The sequence below is a fragment of the Sturnus vulgaris genome, chromosome 10 (genome assembly GCF_052056855.1).
Source record: "Sturnus vulgaris isolate bStuVul1 chromosome 10, bStuVul1.hap1, whole genome shotgun sequence".
Taxonomy (NCBI): Eukaryota; Metazoa; Chordata; class Aves; order Passeriformes; family Sturnidae; genus Sturnus; species Sturnus vulgaris.
Window position 1 is genome coordinate 9,898,046 of NC_142252.1, and position 17,572 is coordinate 9,915,617.

Sequence of the window (17,572 nt, forward strand, 5' to 3'; positions counted from 1 at the left end):
CTGTGCATGGGTAGGTGAGGGCCAGCAAATACCACTGCTGTAAGGTTGGAATGTATCCACACCACTCACGTGGGGGTTCAAACTATTCTGAAAAATTTAAAAGGTAAAAAGTAAAACACCCTGCTCTGCTTCCTCTTGACTTATTTGCTGGCAAATTTGTCAGGATCATCCACTCCCTCCTCCTCACAGGACTATCTCAAACTGAACCATGTGACTCACGGTACATCATCCTGACACTCCTTAAATGCTGGCAACTTCTGTAATGTACGTGAAACTAACACATGGAAGGAATGTAATAATTCCTTTGGGCCCTTTCCCAGCCATCAGTCATTGTCTGACACTGATCCCAGAGTTATCTTGGTTCTGCCTGTTCTATTGACCCTGTAGCTATAGGAGGTGGCAGCTCCTCTGAAAGAACACTGAGTATACCTGCATTTGGTTTTATTCGCATGAACTCTTGCTAAACCGCAGAGAACTCTTGAGGGAAACTGTGTTATTTGGGGTTTGCATTGACTTGCTGAACAATCCAACTCAAATTTCTTTACACTAAGAAAACTGCAAAATTCTGTTTTTCCTGTAATGCAATAATGAGAATGATTTAAGTAACTTCCACGTATTGATGTTTGGTTTCTCTGCTTTCAGATCCTCTTTTATCCTTTATTATCTCTTCTTTCCCATAGTCTTCAATCCATCTTGTTTGTAGTTAAAATTTCATGCTTTTTCACCAATTCTCTTCTGAATGCCAAATGGAAGACTGTAAAACTGTGATGAGCTTATGCACGTTTTTGGTCAACTTGAGCCCTATGCTATAAGCTGTCTGCAGCAGAGCTTGGCTGCTGGGTTTGAAGAGCTTTTCACAAAGTAGTCAGATGTAGAAGTGTTCTGCTTGGAGGGTGGGCTGGGAGATCTGTTTCTAGCTAACATCCCAATTCTGTTCAGTTGGGAAAGGGAAGATTCTGAAAGAGTGGAGGAAAGGTGAGTTTTATGGTAGTAGTGTAGTCTGAAGAGTTAATGTAATATGGTCTCTAATGAATCAAGGAGATAGGAAAGTTCTGAGAGGGGAAGGAAGGCAATAAAAAAACAAGGCTGCAAACCTTTGTCATCCTCATACTGTCTCCTGCCTCTCCTGCCTCTGCTGCCTCTTGGGCTCAATCCGATATTACCTCTGGTGCTTCACAGGCTGAAAGATCACCAAGGCTGAAAGACTCATATTGGCACTGTGAGGTGATTCTCTGGTTGGGCACTGACTTTCAGCTCTCAAATTCACAACTGCACTTTCTGATTTATGGATGAGGTGATCTTTATCTTTTCTCATGTACAGCATTCTCACTGTGGGAATGAGCTGCTTTCTGCAGTCTGGCCCTGAATCCCACAGTGTGTGGGTGAGATTTTCCATAACTTGCTTTTCAGCTGAATCTTACCATGTGTTCCTAAGGTGGCAAGACATTCACATCCTGGGCTCAGCTGCTTTTCATCTGAGACACAAAACTGAATAAGCAACGTTTAGTTTGGGATATTTAGCTAGAAGGTACTAAGGGATTACTCCAAGGGGTAGGTTAGGAAATACATTCAACCAAACTAACATTTCAGGTATTTGGTTTAAATGTACACTTACAGCTGCTTCCTAACTAAAGAGTAATGCTGTAAGGCTATTTTTCACTATGCTGTAACTTACCTAAGGATAATGCCCACACTTTTTATCTATTAGCTCTTCTTAACTCTTGTCACTGGAGTGCCCTTTGCCACTGGCACTGTGCAGGGTAGTGGCTGCTGGCAGCAGTGTAGAAGCTGGAACAAACACCTTGCCATTAATCATCACCCTGAGACAGTTTGAAGAGGGGTTAACTCTTTTTTCTTACAGGCAGCGTCTTTGTAGTGGCACAAACAAGGCTTAGACCTCTTGTTATAATGTGCTTCCAACATGGTATGGGACACATAGAAGTCCTGTGATGAGTTTATAAAGACTGGTTGAACCTACTTTGGCCTGCAGAGCCATAGTTTATGTCCCTTTTGTACACAATGAAGTCTGGGCAAGTGCTGGTTTGAAGGGAGTGATTTACCCTCTTGGTCTCCTCTTACTGGCCAGGGAAAGTTAAGTTGCATTACCTTTCTGCAGTATAAGTCACTGTCTGGTTTGTTTTCTTTTGGTGACAGTTTCATTGCTGAATTCGTTGTAGGTGATCATGGATGTAATTGTAAGAGACTGGGCAAGGAGCATCCAATTACAGTGGGTAATTGGTCTCTTTGGAAGCATTGCCAAGGCTTTACGTGCAACCTTATTTGCATGGCAGTGACCTGCATTGCAGCTCTCTGATTTGCTCTGTGCCTCTTGCAAAAGTCTCTCAGAGACTTTGGAAGGTTTCCAAATTAAGGTGTTTCCTACCATCTGAGGACTGGGTTCGGTTATCTGAGGACTGGGTTGGTTGAACAAGCTTTTACTTTCTCACTCTGACTGGCACAAAGCACAATCTGCTCTCCTAGCTGAGGGGAACAAAGCAGGGAGGTGTTGGAAGGTGGAGAAAATCTTTCTGTTGCATTCAATGAACATAACAGAAGAACAGGAAGACTTACAGAAGAGCAGGTTATACCTTAAGTAGGTCCTTTAGTTTTCCTTATATTTTTATTCTGGATCAATGGAGAACAGGAACGACTCCATTGTCAGTGGAATTCTCTGAGGATTTTCCTTTCTAATAAAATATTATGAGGTAGGTTTGCAGCTGACTTTTGTGCAAGTGCTGACTGTGGCTGGCTGCACTGGGCTCTGGTGTCTCTCTGTCCCCTACACTGTCAGCTCTTCTAATGGCATAGAAGCCATCAGTAGTTAAAGGAAGAACAGCAGTTTTTTGTTTCTTAATGAAGTGGGGAAAGATGATTCTGGCGAGAAACATGGAACATGGTAACAAAATATGAGCAAAAAAGCATTGCTTTCAGGAGATGATGAAGAATATAAAAGACTCCATGAAGCTTCACCTTTAGAATTTCTAACTACAGTTAGAAATAGATGTATGTAAGATACTTTTCCCAGCACCAAAAAACCCTCCCCTATCTCCAAATCTGCTACTTGATGATTGGCCTGGTGACTTTAATATCTTATTTGTAATTTTTGTAATAATGCCATACAATCCAATTCAATACTTGTGGTTTAGTCTTTCTTGGATTGCATACTTTTAAAATCTCCAGTTAATTAACAAAAGGAAAGTGACATATAGGTCAACGAAATCTCATCTGAATTGGTTAATACTTGTAGTGACTAATGCTCACTTAACTGTGGTTTGCCAAAGAGAAATGAGAGGAAAAGCCTGAAGGCATTTCTAAGGCACTTTCCATGTTGAAAGATCACTTTCCAAGGTGTGTTCCCCTGTAGATGTAGTCCATAGACCTCCCACTAGTGGCAGATATTGTCCTGTTGTCACAGAAAGACATCTCGTTACAGAGATGCAAATTTATAATTGCACAACCTGTATGTGTAGGAAGTTTCAGCCCAACATGTCCTCTCTACATTTTTTTATCCTCAAGGTGCATCTCATTATAGACGTCATGGGAGACTTTGAACCATTGCAACAGCCCTGCTGGAAGAGCATTTGTCACATTTTCACAAGTTCTCATAACAAGCTGGCTGCTTCATTTAATGCTAAACCTCTAATGACGACTGAAACAGACTTATTTTAAGTCCATTATGCTGCTAGTGTTTGCTTAAATGCAAGAATTCTTGCACTTAAAATGTCCTGAGTTCTTCTAATACCTTGTTTTCTTGCCAGCTCCAAGGAGGTTTGATCATAGAGTTACTAAAATCTTTAGGGGTTTTGTTTTTGCTTGTTTGGTTGGTTTTTTTCATCAACAGTGTGTTAGGTTTTATCCCTTTCATGAAGAATTGGTTTTTTTTTAAATGTGGTCCAAGTTTTTCTCTATATACCTTCCTGTGAGTTCTTTCAAAGGCAGAGTAGTTACAGTGTATGTGTTGTACCCCGGAGCTCTGGCCCTGGTTCCCATATCCCTCAATATCCTAGGTTGGGTACAAACACAAATAGAAAAAAGGACCAGTCCTTGATCTGAGGAAAGCTGAGCTTAATTACTTGTAAAACACAAGTCACTTTGGAATAGCAGATTTCTGTCAAACCCAAGACAGCTTGACTTAAAACATCTTTTCTGGCTTTAAAACACCTTTTCTCTCTCTGGTTCTTGTCTGGTTTACAGGAGCCCCTGATGGTTGTGAGCAGGCTTGAGTGGCTAGAAACAGCACCCTCCTCAAAGTCCTAGCCAAGAGCCCAACCAACAGGGGACTCTTGGGGTTGGCTGAGTTGTCTGGACTAGCAATAAGCAAGAAAGTGAAAAATGAAAATGGGGACAAGCAAGAGAATGCTTGAAGCAGCCAAGAAAATCCTGCAGAAAGAGAAGAAATATTACCCTGGCAGATGGCTTCCTTAACAGGACCTAGGGCAAGGCTGCCCTTTCTAGGGCCTCATAATGCTGCTTGCAGAAATCAAGAGGTGATAGCCAAGGTCCAGAAAAGGGGTGTAGGAGGGTAAGAAAGTCAGTGATCTCAGTTGTGTTATGCAAAAGAACCTGTAAGAGTCAGGATGGAAAGGATGTGGTAGTGTGCTTGGGAAAAAGCAGCCCTCTTGGAAAGAGGAAAGTCCAGGGAATCTGGTTTGGGCAATTGTGGTTTAAAGCTCCTCACAGGGAAGTCCCTATAACGTAACCTTGGAGTGCTGAAAAGCTGCAGTGATTGCAGCACTTGCCTTGAGAGGGCCTGTGTCCACAGCAGCTCTGCCAGGCTTCCTGACACAGCCACTCCACAGCGTTAACTAACAGCTATTAAAACAGTCCTGACTGGATTTTGTTTGGCAATCACAAATAAGCAGGTATTGCTGGGTATTTTTAAGCTGGTCTTCCAGTAACATGACAAAACTCTGGCTGTGTTAATAATGTACTAAGTAGTCCAAGTAATCACAGGTTCTATACGTCAAGTATGATTTAGTAAAACCTTCATGAGTTCTCTTGGTCAACTTAAAACTTTACCACTTCATGTTATTTAGTTATTTTTCCTTTTTTCTGTATAAGGTTTGGATTATTTGTTTTAGGTCTTCCTGAGGAAGCCAACAGCACACAAAGAAAGCAGCTTCTCATTTTCTAACTAGTTCTCTTCTAATTTTATACAAAAACATGTTTCAATTGAATTAATGAACAGTTTCAGCCAACCTAAAACTGCATTTTAATTAAAATTTTAAGTCACAGATTTTTTCCTCCCTACTTCTATTCTTGTCTTTTACTTTCAAGATTCAGAAAATGTCACATATTTCTCTTTCATAACTGCCAAGCATAGTATCTTTTTCTCCTCTTTCTGAATTAAATATTTTTAAAGTGCAAGTCCTCATTTTTTTAGTATTGGAAGGCATTTTCATGTTCAGGCTGTGGATTTTGGCTCCAGCAATTTTCTTTTTCCAAATCTTCTTTGGGATCTCTGCATCTTAGGGAAATTCTCAGCCCAGCTGAGGTAGTGGAGAAGCACTGACTGGTGTAGAAGTGATGAGGGTCAGGCTCAGTTTCAGCGTGGTTGTATGATCACTCTAGTGCTTAAAAGCTGCTGATAGCTTTTCCTGGTGAAGATTTTGGGATGATAAACACATCTGTGTCTAACATGTGTTTAACATCCTTGCATTACATTCATTAATTACATTAATTAATTAATCACATTGCTACATTTTGTAATCAGGTTTCTTTTTTTCTGTAAATGACATTTGGTGGTCTTTGTCCCTTGCAGAAGACAGTGTAAAATTCTGTCTAGTGATTCCTTCCTTTCTTCCCACCTTTGTAGAATTTTTTTCAGAAAATCTGCACTTCTGGACTACTTTAAGGATCAGAAATGTGTTAGTAAAAATTAGTACAAACATGCTGTTGAGTTTACTATGTCAGCCTTGTCCACTAAGTCCTTCCTTGGAGCCAGCTGGCCTTGGCTCTGCCAGACATGGGAGGAGTCTCTAGCAGAGAATCCACCACTCACTACCAAAGCCCTGCCACACAAATCCAATGAAGACTTTTTTTCATTCTTCTTTCCAATTATAGACTTTGACATCACATTTGAGAAGTCCATTTCTGTGAAAAGGAGGTTGGCTACCCCAAGGAACTGTAGACAGAATAGAGTTAACTTTGCAGAGAGAAATCTGCCCTCAGAGCATTAGATATAGAGCATTCTATAGGTAGCAGGAAGCAATGAGCAGTGCTGGGACAGCTGCCAGGATGTTCATGGCAGGTGCACCAGGTCTCCTCATAATCTGCACTTTCGATAGATGGGAAGTTAATTTCTCCTAACAGGCACATGTCGTCCATAATTACATCAAAGCAATGTCATTCAATAGTATTTCTAGATCTGTAACTTATGAAGTGCAACCTATAATTAGTGAAAATTATCTTCTTCCTCGGATAATAATTTTTGTCAGTCATGCAAGCAGTGAATTGCCTGAAATCACTGGATTGCATCACAGCCTCTATAGCTCCAGAAGTATTGAGCAAGTTACCACTGGAACTTTTGTGTTTGGGACTTATTACGCATTTACTCATCAGAGGTTATGCAATTACTAAATCCCCGTATTTGGCCATGTTCCTTTCAGCTACTGCCTTCTCATGCACTTTGCTTTACTAAAGGAGTCCTAAACCTTTGGAAATCACAGAAGGGAATTTCCCCCATCTGGTTCTGTGTTTCCTGGATGATCACCTGGGTTCTGTAAGGCTTTATTTACATCAATTCAGAAAAGGTACTAATATGCAATAAAACAATATCTCTTTGTGAGGATGGAAAAACATGGAAGCTGTTGTTAACTGCCAGTTGATTAACAACTCTTAGTATGTTCGTCATCTTATTGTAGGGCACAGGTAAAGGTACTGACAGTGGCTGACATTTAAGTTCTTTATTTTAATCTTTCATGTTTCATGTTAGACCTAAACCCATAAAGGGACAATAATCAAATGGTTGATGATTATAAAATTCCTTCTCTGTCTTTCTCTTCAAAAGTCCATGAGGTATTTTAACCCTTGCATGGAAACCAGGTGGACTGCTCCTGTGCTTTTCCATGACGGGGATAATGATGTGGTAAGCCCACACACTCTCCCCTCCCAAATTTTTTGCCCTGTATGAGGATGTTTATCAAGGTTGAACTATTGAGTCCTCTTCAGCACTTTCGACTTCCAGCAGGTATTTCTGTAAGTAAAAGTCCTTTGGGATATTAGACAGGAAGTGAATGATCAGGATGCAGCACTTGGTGACCAGAGAAAGTTGCCTCTGGCTGTAGCTTTGCAGATGGTGTCTGAGAGCAGTTTGACTCCCCAGCTCTCCTCTTTAACATCTCCAAACTGCTCAGAACTGTCAGTTCCCCAGTATTACTTGGGAAAAGGCTCAGTTTTCCCTGATGCATTTCTTCTTCCGCAGGTCTGACTGGATGGCTCTGCAGCACTGGCACACAGGCTGTCTCTGCCTCATCTTTTGTTATAAACACAGGAGGGATCTGAGCCTGTTTTCTCTGGTCCTTGGAACAATGGGACAGGAAGCTTAGGAGAGGATGAACCCTTTGTCAGTCTGTGTTTTGCTGCTCTGTCTTACTGTGACTGCAGTTGTTGCGAGGGCATCTGAGGAGGGACAACAGGAAGGAGGGAAGCTGAGAAGCTTACAGCAAAGTCAAGTCAGGAAGACTAGTAAGTCAGGAAACTAAACTAAACAAACAGCTAAATGTGAAAAACCCAGAAAAAATTACGTAGGGTTGATTGTGGCTTGGGAAGGAACCCAAGTTCAAGATCATGCTCAGGGAAGGACCACATCCAGCTTGAGTATCTGCAAGGGTATTCAAATTAGGCTTTCACATCCCATCCTGGGCAGCCTGCCCCAGTGCCTCATCCCCTTGCTATGGAGAGAGTGCTTCCTTATGTCTGATGAGAATTTCCCTTTTCACAGCTTGTGGAAGCTTCACCTCTCATGCTTTGGCTGTAGCCTCTGAGGACACTCTGGGCACAGCCCTCCCCACGCAGGTCCCAGGGCAGGGAAATGATGGCCTCCCTTCACCTGCTGCCCCCCTCAGTAGCCCTTGAACTGCAGTAGTGTTAAGACACTAAACACATTTATATAGCACCAGCAACTGACCCAGGAACAGTTTTGGAGGTGCCACTGGCCACCCTGGGGCCTGGCAGCCTCATCTCTTGGCTGTGTGGCATTCCCTGCCAGCCCACATGGCCCACTTGCTCACACAGGTGCCAAAGGAAACCAGGTTGAAAGTTTGGTTGGGTCAGGGTGGATAACAGTCACTGTCCCCTCATTCCCAGGGAGTAATGAAAAACACTTCCCTGGAACATATAAGCACCTCCCTATTTGATATATTTTTTGCCTTCCGTTTGCATTCAGGGGTTGTGAAGGTAAAGACTGATAAGATACACTTATGTGTCATATCACAATCGGCATAGCTTTCTTCAGCTATTTGCATGAAACCTTTTTTTATTGTTTTAACTACTTTGTGCTAATAAACTGAAGGTACTTTGTACACACCAAGTACAAACAAAATGACAGCACTTGAAATTGAGATCCTCCTTGCCACTGTTGTTCTAAGTCTAAGTCTTAACCTAATTTCTTAAATCAAACAAAACATGAGATAAAAGGAGCACTATGAGCATGAGTCCAGCTGCGACGAGGCACATTGCCAGCCATGGTCAGGTGTGGGAACCACTGGTGAGAGGAGAACTGCCTGAGGGCAGGACTACAGGGTGAGCACTGCCTGAGCACTGTCATCGCTCTGGTATCCAAACTGCTGGTACTTCGGTAGAAGGGTCAAAGTTTAGATGAGAAGATTCTGTCCAAGAAGCACTGAATGGAGAAGAAATAGAGCTGCAGAGTCACAAGGAGGACTTGAGAGGGGCAAGGCCACCTCCATCTGGATAACAGTATGGCCTAGGAAATGGCATATGAAATGCCAAAGTTGGGTATAGGTGTAAATAGATTTGAGATCCATGAACTCTGTATGTTAAAGAAAAAACTACCATTCTAGTCAGCTAGTTTGAGGCATTGACTAATGCTGACAGATAATCTTTAAAGCAGTGCAGAGATAGCTGCATAGTGAGAGCATTGATATTTTGTAATCTTTTGTGGCATTTGACTATGATCTATAAAACAATTACAAAAAGCTGCATACATTAGGGCATGGGTTCTTTATTGCTTCCTGCCCATCCTTTGGCCAGTAACTGTGGCTCTGCAGAGAAACACGTCCAGTATATGTGATGCCATGCACACTGCAAGGTTGCTCTCAAATATTTCAGCCATATAAAATTTCCTTAATTCTAGCTATTACATAGAGAAATTAATTTCTCTGAATAACAATCTGTTCTAGAGTTCAAGTTGTTTCCGTTTCTACAAAGAAATAATAGGAGCTCACCCTTTGAGAGAGCTACTGGCACTCTGTGAAGGATAGAAGGCATCTAATTATGCACTATCTACAATTGTCCATGAGCTCTACCTTAAGAGAAGCCACTTAAAGCTCAGGTTACTCTGTAAGTACCTGGAGCTGGCAGCAGCTGCTCTGTACCCTGGCTGGCCAGGACATGGCCTGTAGCCAACACAGTAGTTTCACATAGATCCCTAAACAGCATGGGAAAGTGCCATCCTTCAGTAGCAGCTCTAACAATGTACTTGGAGTGGTGACAGAGTGGTGGCTTCTCTAGAGCTGTGCCAGGCAATTTTAAGATTGTGTGTATTATTGTTGAATGTTCAGGAGTCACAATACTCTGGTACAGTTTCGGAAAGCAACAGACTACAGCTATTGTTCATGAAGTGCATTAATGCATTCTAGAAAGCACAGATTAGGAGAATATAGGCCCCATTTCAAGTTTCTTTTAAGCTCACTCTGTTTCAGATTAAATAGTTCAGACGTGTAACAAACTGGCAAGAAGTCATGGCAGGGAATATATGGTTAAGGAAATGAAATAAACCCGTTTCCATTAATACTTAATGTTGCCCATGTGTCCTTGCCAATACTGCAGTCCAGAGCTCGGAAAGCAGTAATCTGGAAAGCCCGATGTTACAGTGTTGGCCAGCCAGGAATATTCATGTAGTACTTTGGTGTTGGTACAGCTTGTGACCCAGCTCCTGTGAGCTTGCCACATTGAAATGAATCTGGCTGGCTCAGCCCACCTCCTTCTGCCCCTAGGTTGGGTTTCTTAAACGAGAGCACAGCAGACACACAGTTTCTGTAGCCAACAAAATTTACCTACATTTGACTTTCCCCATTTCACAACCCACACGCCTACCCGTAAAAACTATGGCTTCACCCACAGACCCATTACCTCACAGCCTTTATTTCCTTTTCTTTTAGACCGAGTCTTTTAGGTGACTTTAAAAAAAACAGAGAATATTCCCCAGCACGCTGTTATCTCGGGTTCTAGTACCAGGAAGGAGTGCTGGGGCCAAATCGGGCACGATGGAATTTGCTGTGGGGAAACCCGCTGATGACAGTGGAACCCGCCCGTGTGTGAATTCCTGTGGCTCCTGGCACCCCTTTATAAGCAGGTGGAGATGCCGGCAGGAGCAGCAGGCAGCAGCCAGGCGCTGACGGGAGCACAGCTGTGTGTGCAGAGGGAATGACTGGCTGCAGCAGCAAGAGCATGGTGCTGCTTGCCCTGCTGGGGCTCCTGGCGCTGCTCCTGTGCGGCTCCGCGGAAGGTGAGTGACCTCGGCTCTTCTGCTCCGGGAAGGGCTCCTGGTGCTGCTCACAGCTGGCAGCAGGATGAGGCTGGGCTGGAAGGGAATGGTTTCAGCAATATGTGCTATCTCATCTCCCTCTTCTGTCACGAGGGAGCTGGATGGCTGGGGTTGAACAGTGAGTGCCAGAGACAGCAGGGCAGTGTGGGCCAAATGGGGTTTATTTGCTTTGTTTTGTCCTTCACTCCAGCACAAAGCAACCAGGATTGCTGCCTGTCCTACACCAAAGTGCGTCTGCCCCGGTGGGCCCTGAAGGGTTACACTGAACAGCTGTCCAGTGAGGTCTGCGACATCCCTGCCATCATGTAAGTTACTTTCTGAATTTCCACTGTTTTTTCTGGCACGTGTTAACCTTGGGAAGTCTGTTTGGGCTAAAACAAGGATTTGAATGTTATATGCATGATTTTTCCTGCCCTTTCACAAAGTTAAATTAACCGAATAAATTGTATATCACACCTGTAAACAAAACACATAACCTCTAGTTGATAGGGACTGCTAACCCAAGGGACAGCCATACAATGTAAATAATAAATCTGACTCTTTAGGAATCACTGTGCAAAGACAGGTTTTGTCTCCAGCTAAGCACTCTGGCCAACACAGAGTGCTCCCTTGCCAAAACCTGTGAACAGATACATAAGTGACAAGACTTCTTCTAATTCACAGGGGTCAGATCTTTTTCTTACAAGGTTTTGTCACCTTAGCTTAACAGCAGCTAATCTCCTTAATTGTACAATTTTTTTTTTCGGCATCCAGTACAGGTCTTTGCCTAAACAGATCAAATAAATGGAGCAAAATTTTATGGTGCAAAAAATGATCCCTGAGACTGAAGTAGCTTTTATATTTAACTTTCTTTTTCTTCATATAATATTGGAAGAATTTGGAGCATTCCATGTCTAACTGGTGTTTACAAAAGCAGTTTCTATTTGTTATTACAGAGAGTATCTGTACTCTCCACAGCAATTATTGGAATTTCTAATTTCTTTATCGTTATTTCTTTTCCAGTTTCCACACTGCCAGTGGGCTGAAGGCCTGTGTAAATCCTAAGGAAGGCTGGGTGAAGAAACATCTCCTTTTCCTGAGGTAGGAATTGAAACTTTTAATTAACACCAGACTGATGAAAACAGGGCATGTATGAAAGCTTTTCTCTTACATCTCCTGAACGTCACTTTTTCCAGCATTGGCAAACACATTTGTCTTTCCATCTCCTGTCAGACTTAGCTACTCCTTTCTGGTGTCTTCTCTGGTACAGTCATGGCACATGAGCTATTCTCTCAGGGAAGAAGAGAAGCCTGTAACTGAGGTCATTATTTACGTGTGTTCTCTCTTCCTTTGAACAGCCACAGGCTCAGGAAGATGTCAGCCTGACGTGGTTTCCAGCAAGGAGCTAAGCACAGACATGGATGAAGAAGCCTGGGCTGAGATGCTTTGTGCACTCGTGTGCTCACTCTCCTCCAACTTCGGCTTTTGTGCAACAAATGAATTTGAGTTCATTCATATTGCAACATGGTTCTGCTTGAGCTAAGCATGTTGTTAAAGTTTCTAGGTTTACAATATCTGTATGTTACTGATAGGACATGAGTACTGTTTTGTAAGGTCTACCTTGAGCTGTTGTACAGAGTGTGAATTGTATTAAGTTTATTGAATGTTGTTTTTGTTTTCTTCAGCATATGTAAAGAGGGTTATTTATTCTGTTTATTTTGTTGTTGTCTTGTACCAAAATGTTCCCTTTAAACTGTAATTGGCATTATAATACCTCTTGAACTGTGGTTAAACGTGTTTGTAGAAAAAAAAGGTAAATGAGAGTAAAAAAATAAATGTTAATATCAGCACTTTCTGTGATATGTTTATTTGTTTTTAATTGAAAATGTGACTTGCCCTTGAAATTAATTCCTTTTTAAGAACCTCCAGCTGAAACAATTGCACAGGTGTGTTGACACACACCTTAAAGCCTTTTTCCACCTTACTCACTTTGCTTGCCCTCGGGGTAGCTATGACCTCCATAGGATATAATTCCTTCCTCACCCCGAGACAGCTGCTATATATCAAGTTTTTATCTAGCATGAAGGCTTAGCTTCATCTTAATCAGACTAGAGAGAACTTCTTTTGCCAGTTTCTCTATTTATTCAGGAGGAACTTTGCACATTGTTACTGGGCAACTTTCTATCTTATCACACCGCGGAGGATTCATTGAGGTAACACAGTGTGCTCTCAACTTAAAGGGCTTTCTCTAGAGGAGAAACCTGCAGTGCTTTCCTCCTCTTTTTCTATTTCCCTATGGTATCCTATGGCTCCCAGCCTAATGAGGTTTTCCTGATGCAGGAGCTCTTGATGGAGGTCAGGGATGCCTAACAAAATAATAAGACCTCATGGAAGGGATGGGTGCAGGTGGGCTGGGGAAGACTGCTCAGCTTTTTATGCACTAGTACATTGAAGTCCCATGTGGACTTCAGGGATGTGACCATGTAGAGTGTGCAGGTGAAGTCTTCTCACTGTCAGCACCAGAGTCTTATGGTTAAATGTACAACTTGCCTTTTAGCCATACAAATATAAGCACTAATTGTAATTTAATTTAAACTTAAATGCAAAGTATTTTTGGTGCCCTTGAGAAAGGAGCTGAGACATACTGGGTTTTTAAAATGGTGTTCGTGACTGTAAGGCTGTTATTTTCTGTTTTCAACAACTGTTAGAACTTGAAAAACCTGCTTGTGGCTCTACAAATCTGGGAACTGTCACTTCCCTGTGGGTAAAGCTCTCAAGGAGCAAAGTATCTAAAGGAGCAAAAGTAATTAGCTTTAATTTCCTTTAGGTGGATTCCTGATATTGAGAACATAATGTATTCCCCAGGGAGAAGTAATTACCCAGCTTATTCCTTGGGCATTCCCCTAACTTCTGGGCAGAATTGCAAAGTTCTGTCTCATAGCTGCTAGGGCTGTTTGGGCTCAAAGAGTTCATAGGCTAAATCAGGTACCAAAAAATGGCCCAGACATGGTGAATGGGTTTATGTTAAAAGTGCTGGACAGTGAGATTTCCCCGGGCCTGCCCTGGGAATTGGTGTTAGGAGCCAGAGCTGTGAAGAACTTGGTGCAAAAAAGCCTGGAGTCCAACGGTTGAATTCGAAGCAGGGGAGCAAAATAAGAAAGTGAAGACCAGTGTGTGGAACTCTGTGGGTGTCACTTTACTCCCAGTTCAGGCCTCTTTAAAGTTTTGTATTGCCTCTGTAACTCACACCTCCTCTGGTCATCCATGGTTCCATTGCTAGAAAACCCCACATGCTTCAACCACAGCACTATGATTTGAGGGATTTCTTTTTAGTTCCTCTTATTCTGGCTGATTTTTTTTATATAACCAACCCCTTGGGAAGAAAAAAGGTATTGAAAATATTGGTTTCTATGCTCAATATCAGAAATTGCTAAGGTCTTTATGTTACTGATGGGAAAGTCTGTGCATGTCCCTCGATGCCTTCCTGGGGATACAAATAGGTATTATAACTGAGTGCTGTGACTCCAAAATCATCAGATCAGAGGCATATTTTTCCATGTAACCTTAAATGGTCACTTAGAAGTTCTGATAGCTCTGTAAATTCTGACCCTTTCTAGAAAAATCTGATCCTGAATCCTGATTACTTTGGTGGGACTGTTCTGCAATTGAATAGACGAGTTTCTGTCTCCCTTCTCTCTGTGGCCTTCAGCTCCTAATTCAGCCTGTGAAATTTGGTGAATAATTTGAGATGCAGAATTAAATAATGGTCATTTGGAGACTCTTTCTCTTTCATTTACTTAGTGTTTAGAAAAACAGGTTTTTTTCTTTGAAAAATGCTTTTTATTATAGCTTGGATATTTTGGAAGTGGATGTGAGAGCTTTCCCTTCGAAGTCTGAGCACTTTATACTTCAGTTTCAAAGTGTCCTGCTTTCTCTGTATTGAAACCAGTCCTCAGAGATTCTTGTGCTAGCTGCAGTATTGTTATTGAATCCTATTTGTGTCTGTTCTTTCTGTGCTCTTTTCATTGTTGGGTTTTTTTAATAACTTTTTTGCTTCTTTTTTAATTTCTTTTTTTACCATAAAGCAGTCTCACACCTTTCAGAATTGCAGCCTTTTTTTGTGTTAAGATCTTTGACAGAAAAATTTCTGTCCTCATTTGGAATCATAATTAGATTTACTAATTTCTGATTTTTTTAAAATTACACTCAAGCACAAAGCAACAAAATAGCTTAGCACTGAATGAGCAGGGATTTTTGTAGGGAATAGCAAATCTTCTGATTACTTAATTTTCCTGTTAAAATATAAAACCTGACATATTTCATCTGTTATTTATTGCATTTCTCTTCAGTTGATAGTAGCTCCCATTAGTTGAAGACTGTTTTATTCCTTCCTTGTCTCCCAATTTTTCTACCAAAAGGGGAAAAACACAAATGGGGGTTGTAAAGCCCCTGCAAATCCAGCAGACAAATGGGTGAATGGCCTTGTCCTGCCGTGTGCAGCTTTCAAGATATCTGAAACCCAAGCTTTCCTGAGTGTGCTTAGTGATAATTTGTCACTTATTTTCAATTACCAACGAGCCTACGTGCAGCCTAACTTCACTCCTGATGAACTGGAATGCACCCTTCAGCTGCAGTTTTATTGAGAATTGAATTGAGGAACTCAAGAACCGCAAAGGGCTTTAAGCTTATGACACTGTCACTTGATTCTAATGGCATCCACCCAGTTGGACAAACATCAAAACAATAGAAATGGATCCATTGTAACAAACCTTCTGTATGCCAAGTTCAGCTGTGTTACACCCTGGCAGGCTTGCTCCAAATATCAGGCTACAGGCAACATCCTTTGCCAAAAAATTAATCATAAAAGAAGCTTTTAGTGATTAGAACAAACTCACTGCATTGTGTATGCAAACCAATTATAAGACTGTACATAGATGAAAACTATGATTTATGTTCCCATGATCTCATGGTTGCTCTATTCTGGGAGGTGTCAGCCTTAACTGAGCAGTGTTGCAGTCCTAAGGCTGTAAAGACTTTTGAATTGCTGTGTTTATTCTTTCTGTGCTGTCAGGTGCAGACAGCTTCCAGCCAAGCCCTCCTAGAGCTGCTGGTGTTAGAACATTTAAATGTGATATACAATAGCTGCAATCCTGTGGCTGCTATTGTACATTAGCCATAGAGTATTGCTCATAGACCTACCACCACAAACCCAGGCACTCACTTAGCAGTGTTTTAGCTTTTTTGAATTTATACCATTATTCAAAAATCATGCAATACAAAATACATATCAAATGTAAAGGAGCAGATGAAATTTGCAATATTGTATGGGTGAAAAGCAAATATGCCACAGGAAAAGTAGAGACTAAAATAATGTTTTTAATTTTTGTTTTTAAATTTACAACAGCATTTCTATAGTTTTGCTTCCATGGCTTCATTTACAGCCCCAATAAAGTAATAATTTTACTTGTGTGGACCTGCATTTGCATTTCCATGTTCCTGAAATTTTATCACTCCCTAACTTTAAACTGAAAGGCTCTCTTAATTATTTTACACTCTCTATGTATCTAGGAGAAAATTTATAACCTGGGTTGAAACTGCCTGAAAAAATAGATATTCTCTAGATAGTGTCCATATATGGAATGTGCTGGATATACTTACAAGGCATATCCTATATGGAAGGGATTTTATCTACCACACAGCTGATGTACAAAAGTGAGGAGAGAAAGATTGCACATGGCAGTTTGTCCTAGACTGATACTGCCAGCAAAGGGATATGAGCATCCAAGGAGAAGGAGCTACCCCTATGCTCAGAAGTGGTGGCTGATGTAAGTGGGAGTTGACTTTGTACAGGAAGCTGTTCTACACATGAAAAGTTGTATCACAGGTTCTGTTAAATTTTATTCCTTCCCAGTTCTTAATATTCATGAGATGCAATCAGCTCAGGTTCATTAAATATATAATTAATTATCACACAAAAATTAAAAAACCCAAGCCCTTGATTAAATTTGTTTATATCCAATGCATTTCAGTGTACCAGGTTTTCATGATACACCTTCTCCTGAAGTATCTTGGTTTACCTAACAATCTAAGCCTCTTAATGATTGTTTTTCTAGCCCTCAAAATTAACCCAGACAAAACACTGGAAAACAAATGATGAAGAACATCTCAACAGCTTTTTGCACCCCAAGCTAGTTGCTTGATGTTCGACACCCAACTCATGTTTTTGTCTAGCAGCTGTTGTAGTGAAATTTAACGGGAAGGACATTGTCATGTTTCTTTCAGTGAACACTACTTCCAGTTATCAGAAATCATGATCTTGAGCCCCTTTTGCAGTGAAAACAATAGCTGTTCTAGCTGAGGCCGAAGATGTGTATGTTCTTTCTATCTGTTTGGTTTATAGGGTTGTTTTTCTCCTTGAATTCTTTACTGCTGGAGAGGGATGGAATGGCTCACGGCCTTTAGAGACAATTCAGCACACCCAGGCTATCATCAGCTGTGTGTGTGTCACAGTGCTGGAGAGGACACACATGGGTAGTTGTAATATCAGATATGCTTTTGTTAGATGACATTTGGTTAAGGGATGTGCCCATGATAAGAAGGAAGAAGAGGGAAACAAACATGCAAACCAGAAATGAGAGCAAGGTGGCCCATCTGGCTTCCTTGGTGAGAAAACCTGAATGATAGGATCCATTCAATAGATGGCTACGAGATAAGGCAACTCAGGAAACATGAAACATTGAAATAGTGCACTTGGGGATCCATGGTTAGTGTAGGCATGTACCAAAGTGTTTAAAACAGAGCACAAAATATTTTTAATTTCTTAGCCAAACTTCAGGTAGAGTGATTCAAATTGTAACTGTCTTC

At 41.4% G+C, this 17,572-nt stretch overlaps 1 protein-coding gene across 1 annotated transcript; it reads left to right on the forward strand.

Moving 5' to 3' along the window:
* The first annotated feature begins 2,432 nt into the window (after window positions 1-2,432).
* CCL20 (C-C motif chemokine ligand 20) lies at window positions 2,433-12,558 on the forward strand. Its single transcript, XM_014877864.2, has 5 exons — window positions 2,433-2,705; window positions 10,344-10,690; window positions 10,920-11,034; window positions 11,732-11,809; window positions 12,067-12,558. Exons 2-5 carry the CDS (start codon window positions 10,609-10,611, stop codon window positions 12,092-12,094), a joined length of 303 nt encoding a protein of 100 aa, XP_014733350.1. The 5' UTR covers window positions 2,433-2,705; window positions 10,344-10,608; the 3' UTR covers window positions 12,095-12,558.
* The last annotated feature ends 5,014 nt before the right edge of the window (window positions 12,559-17,572 follow it).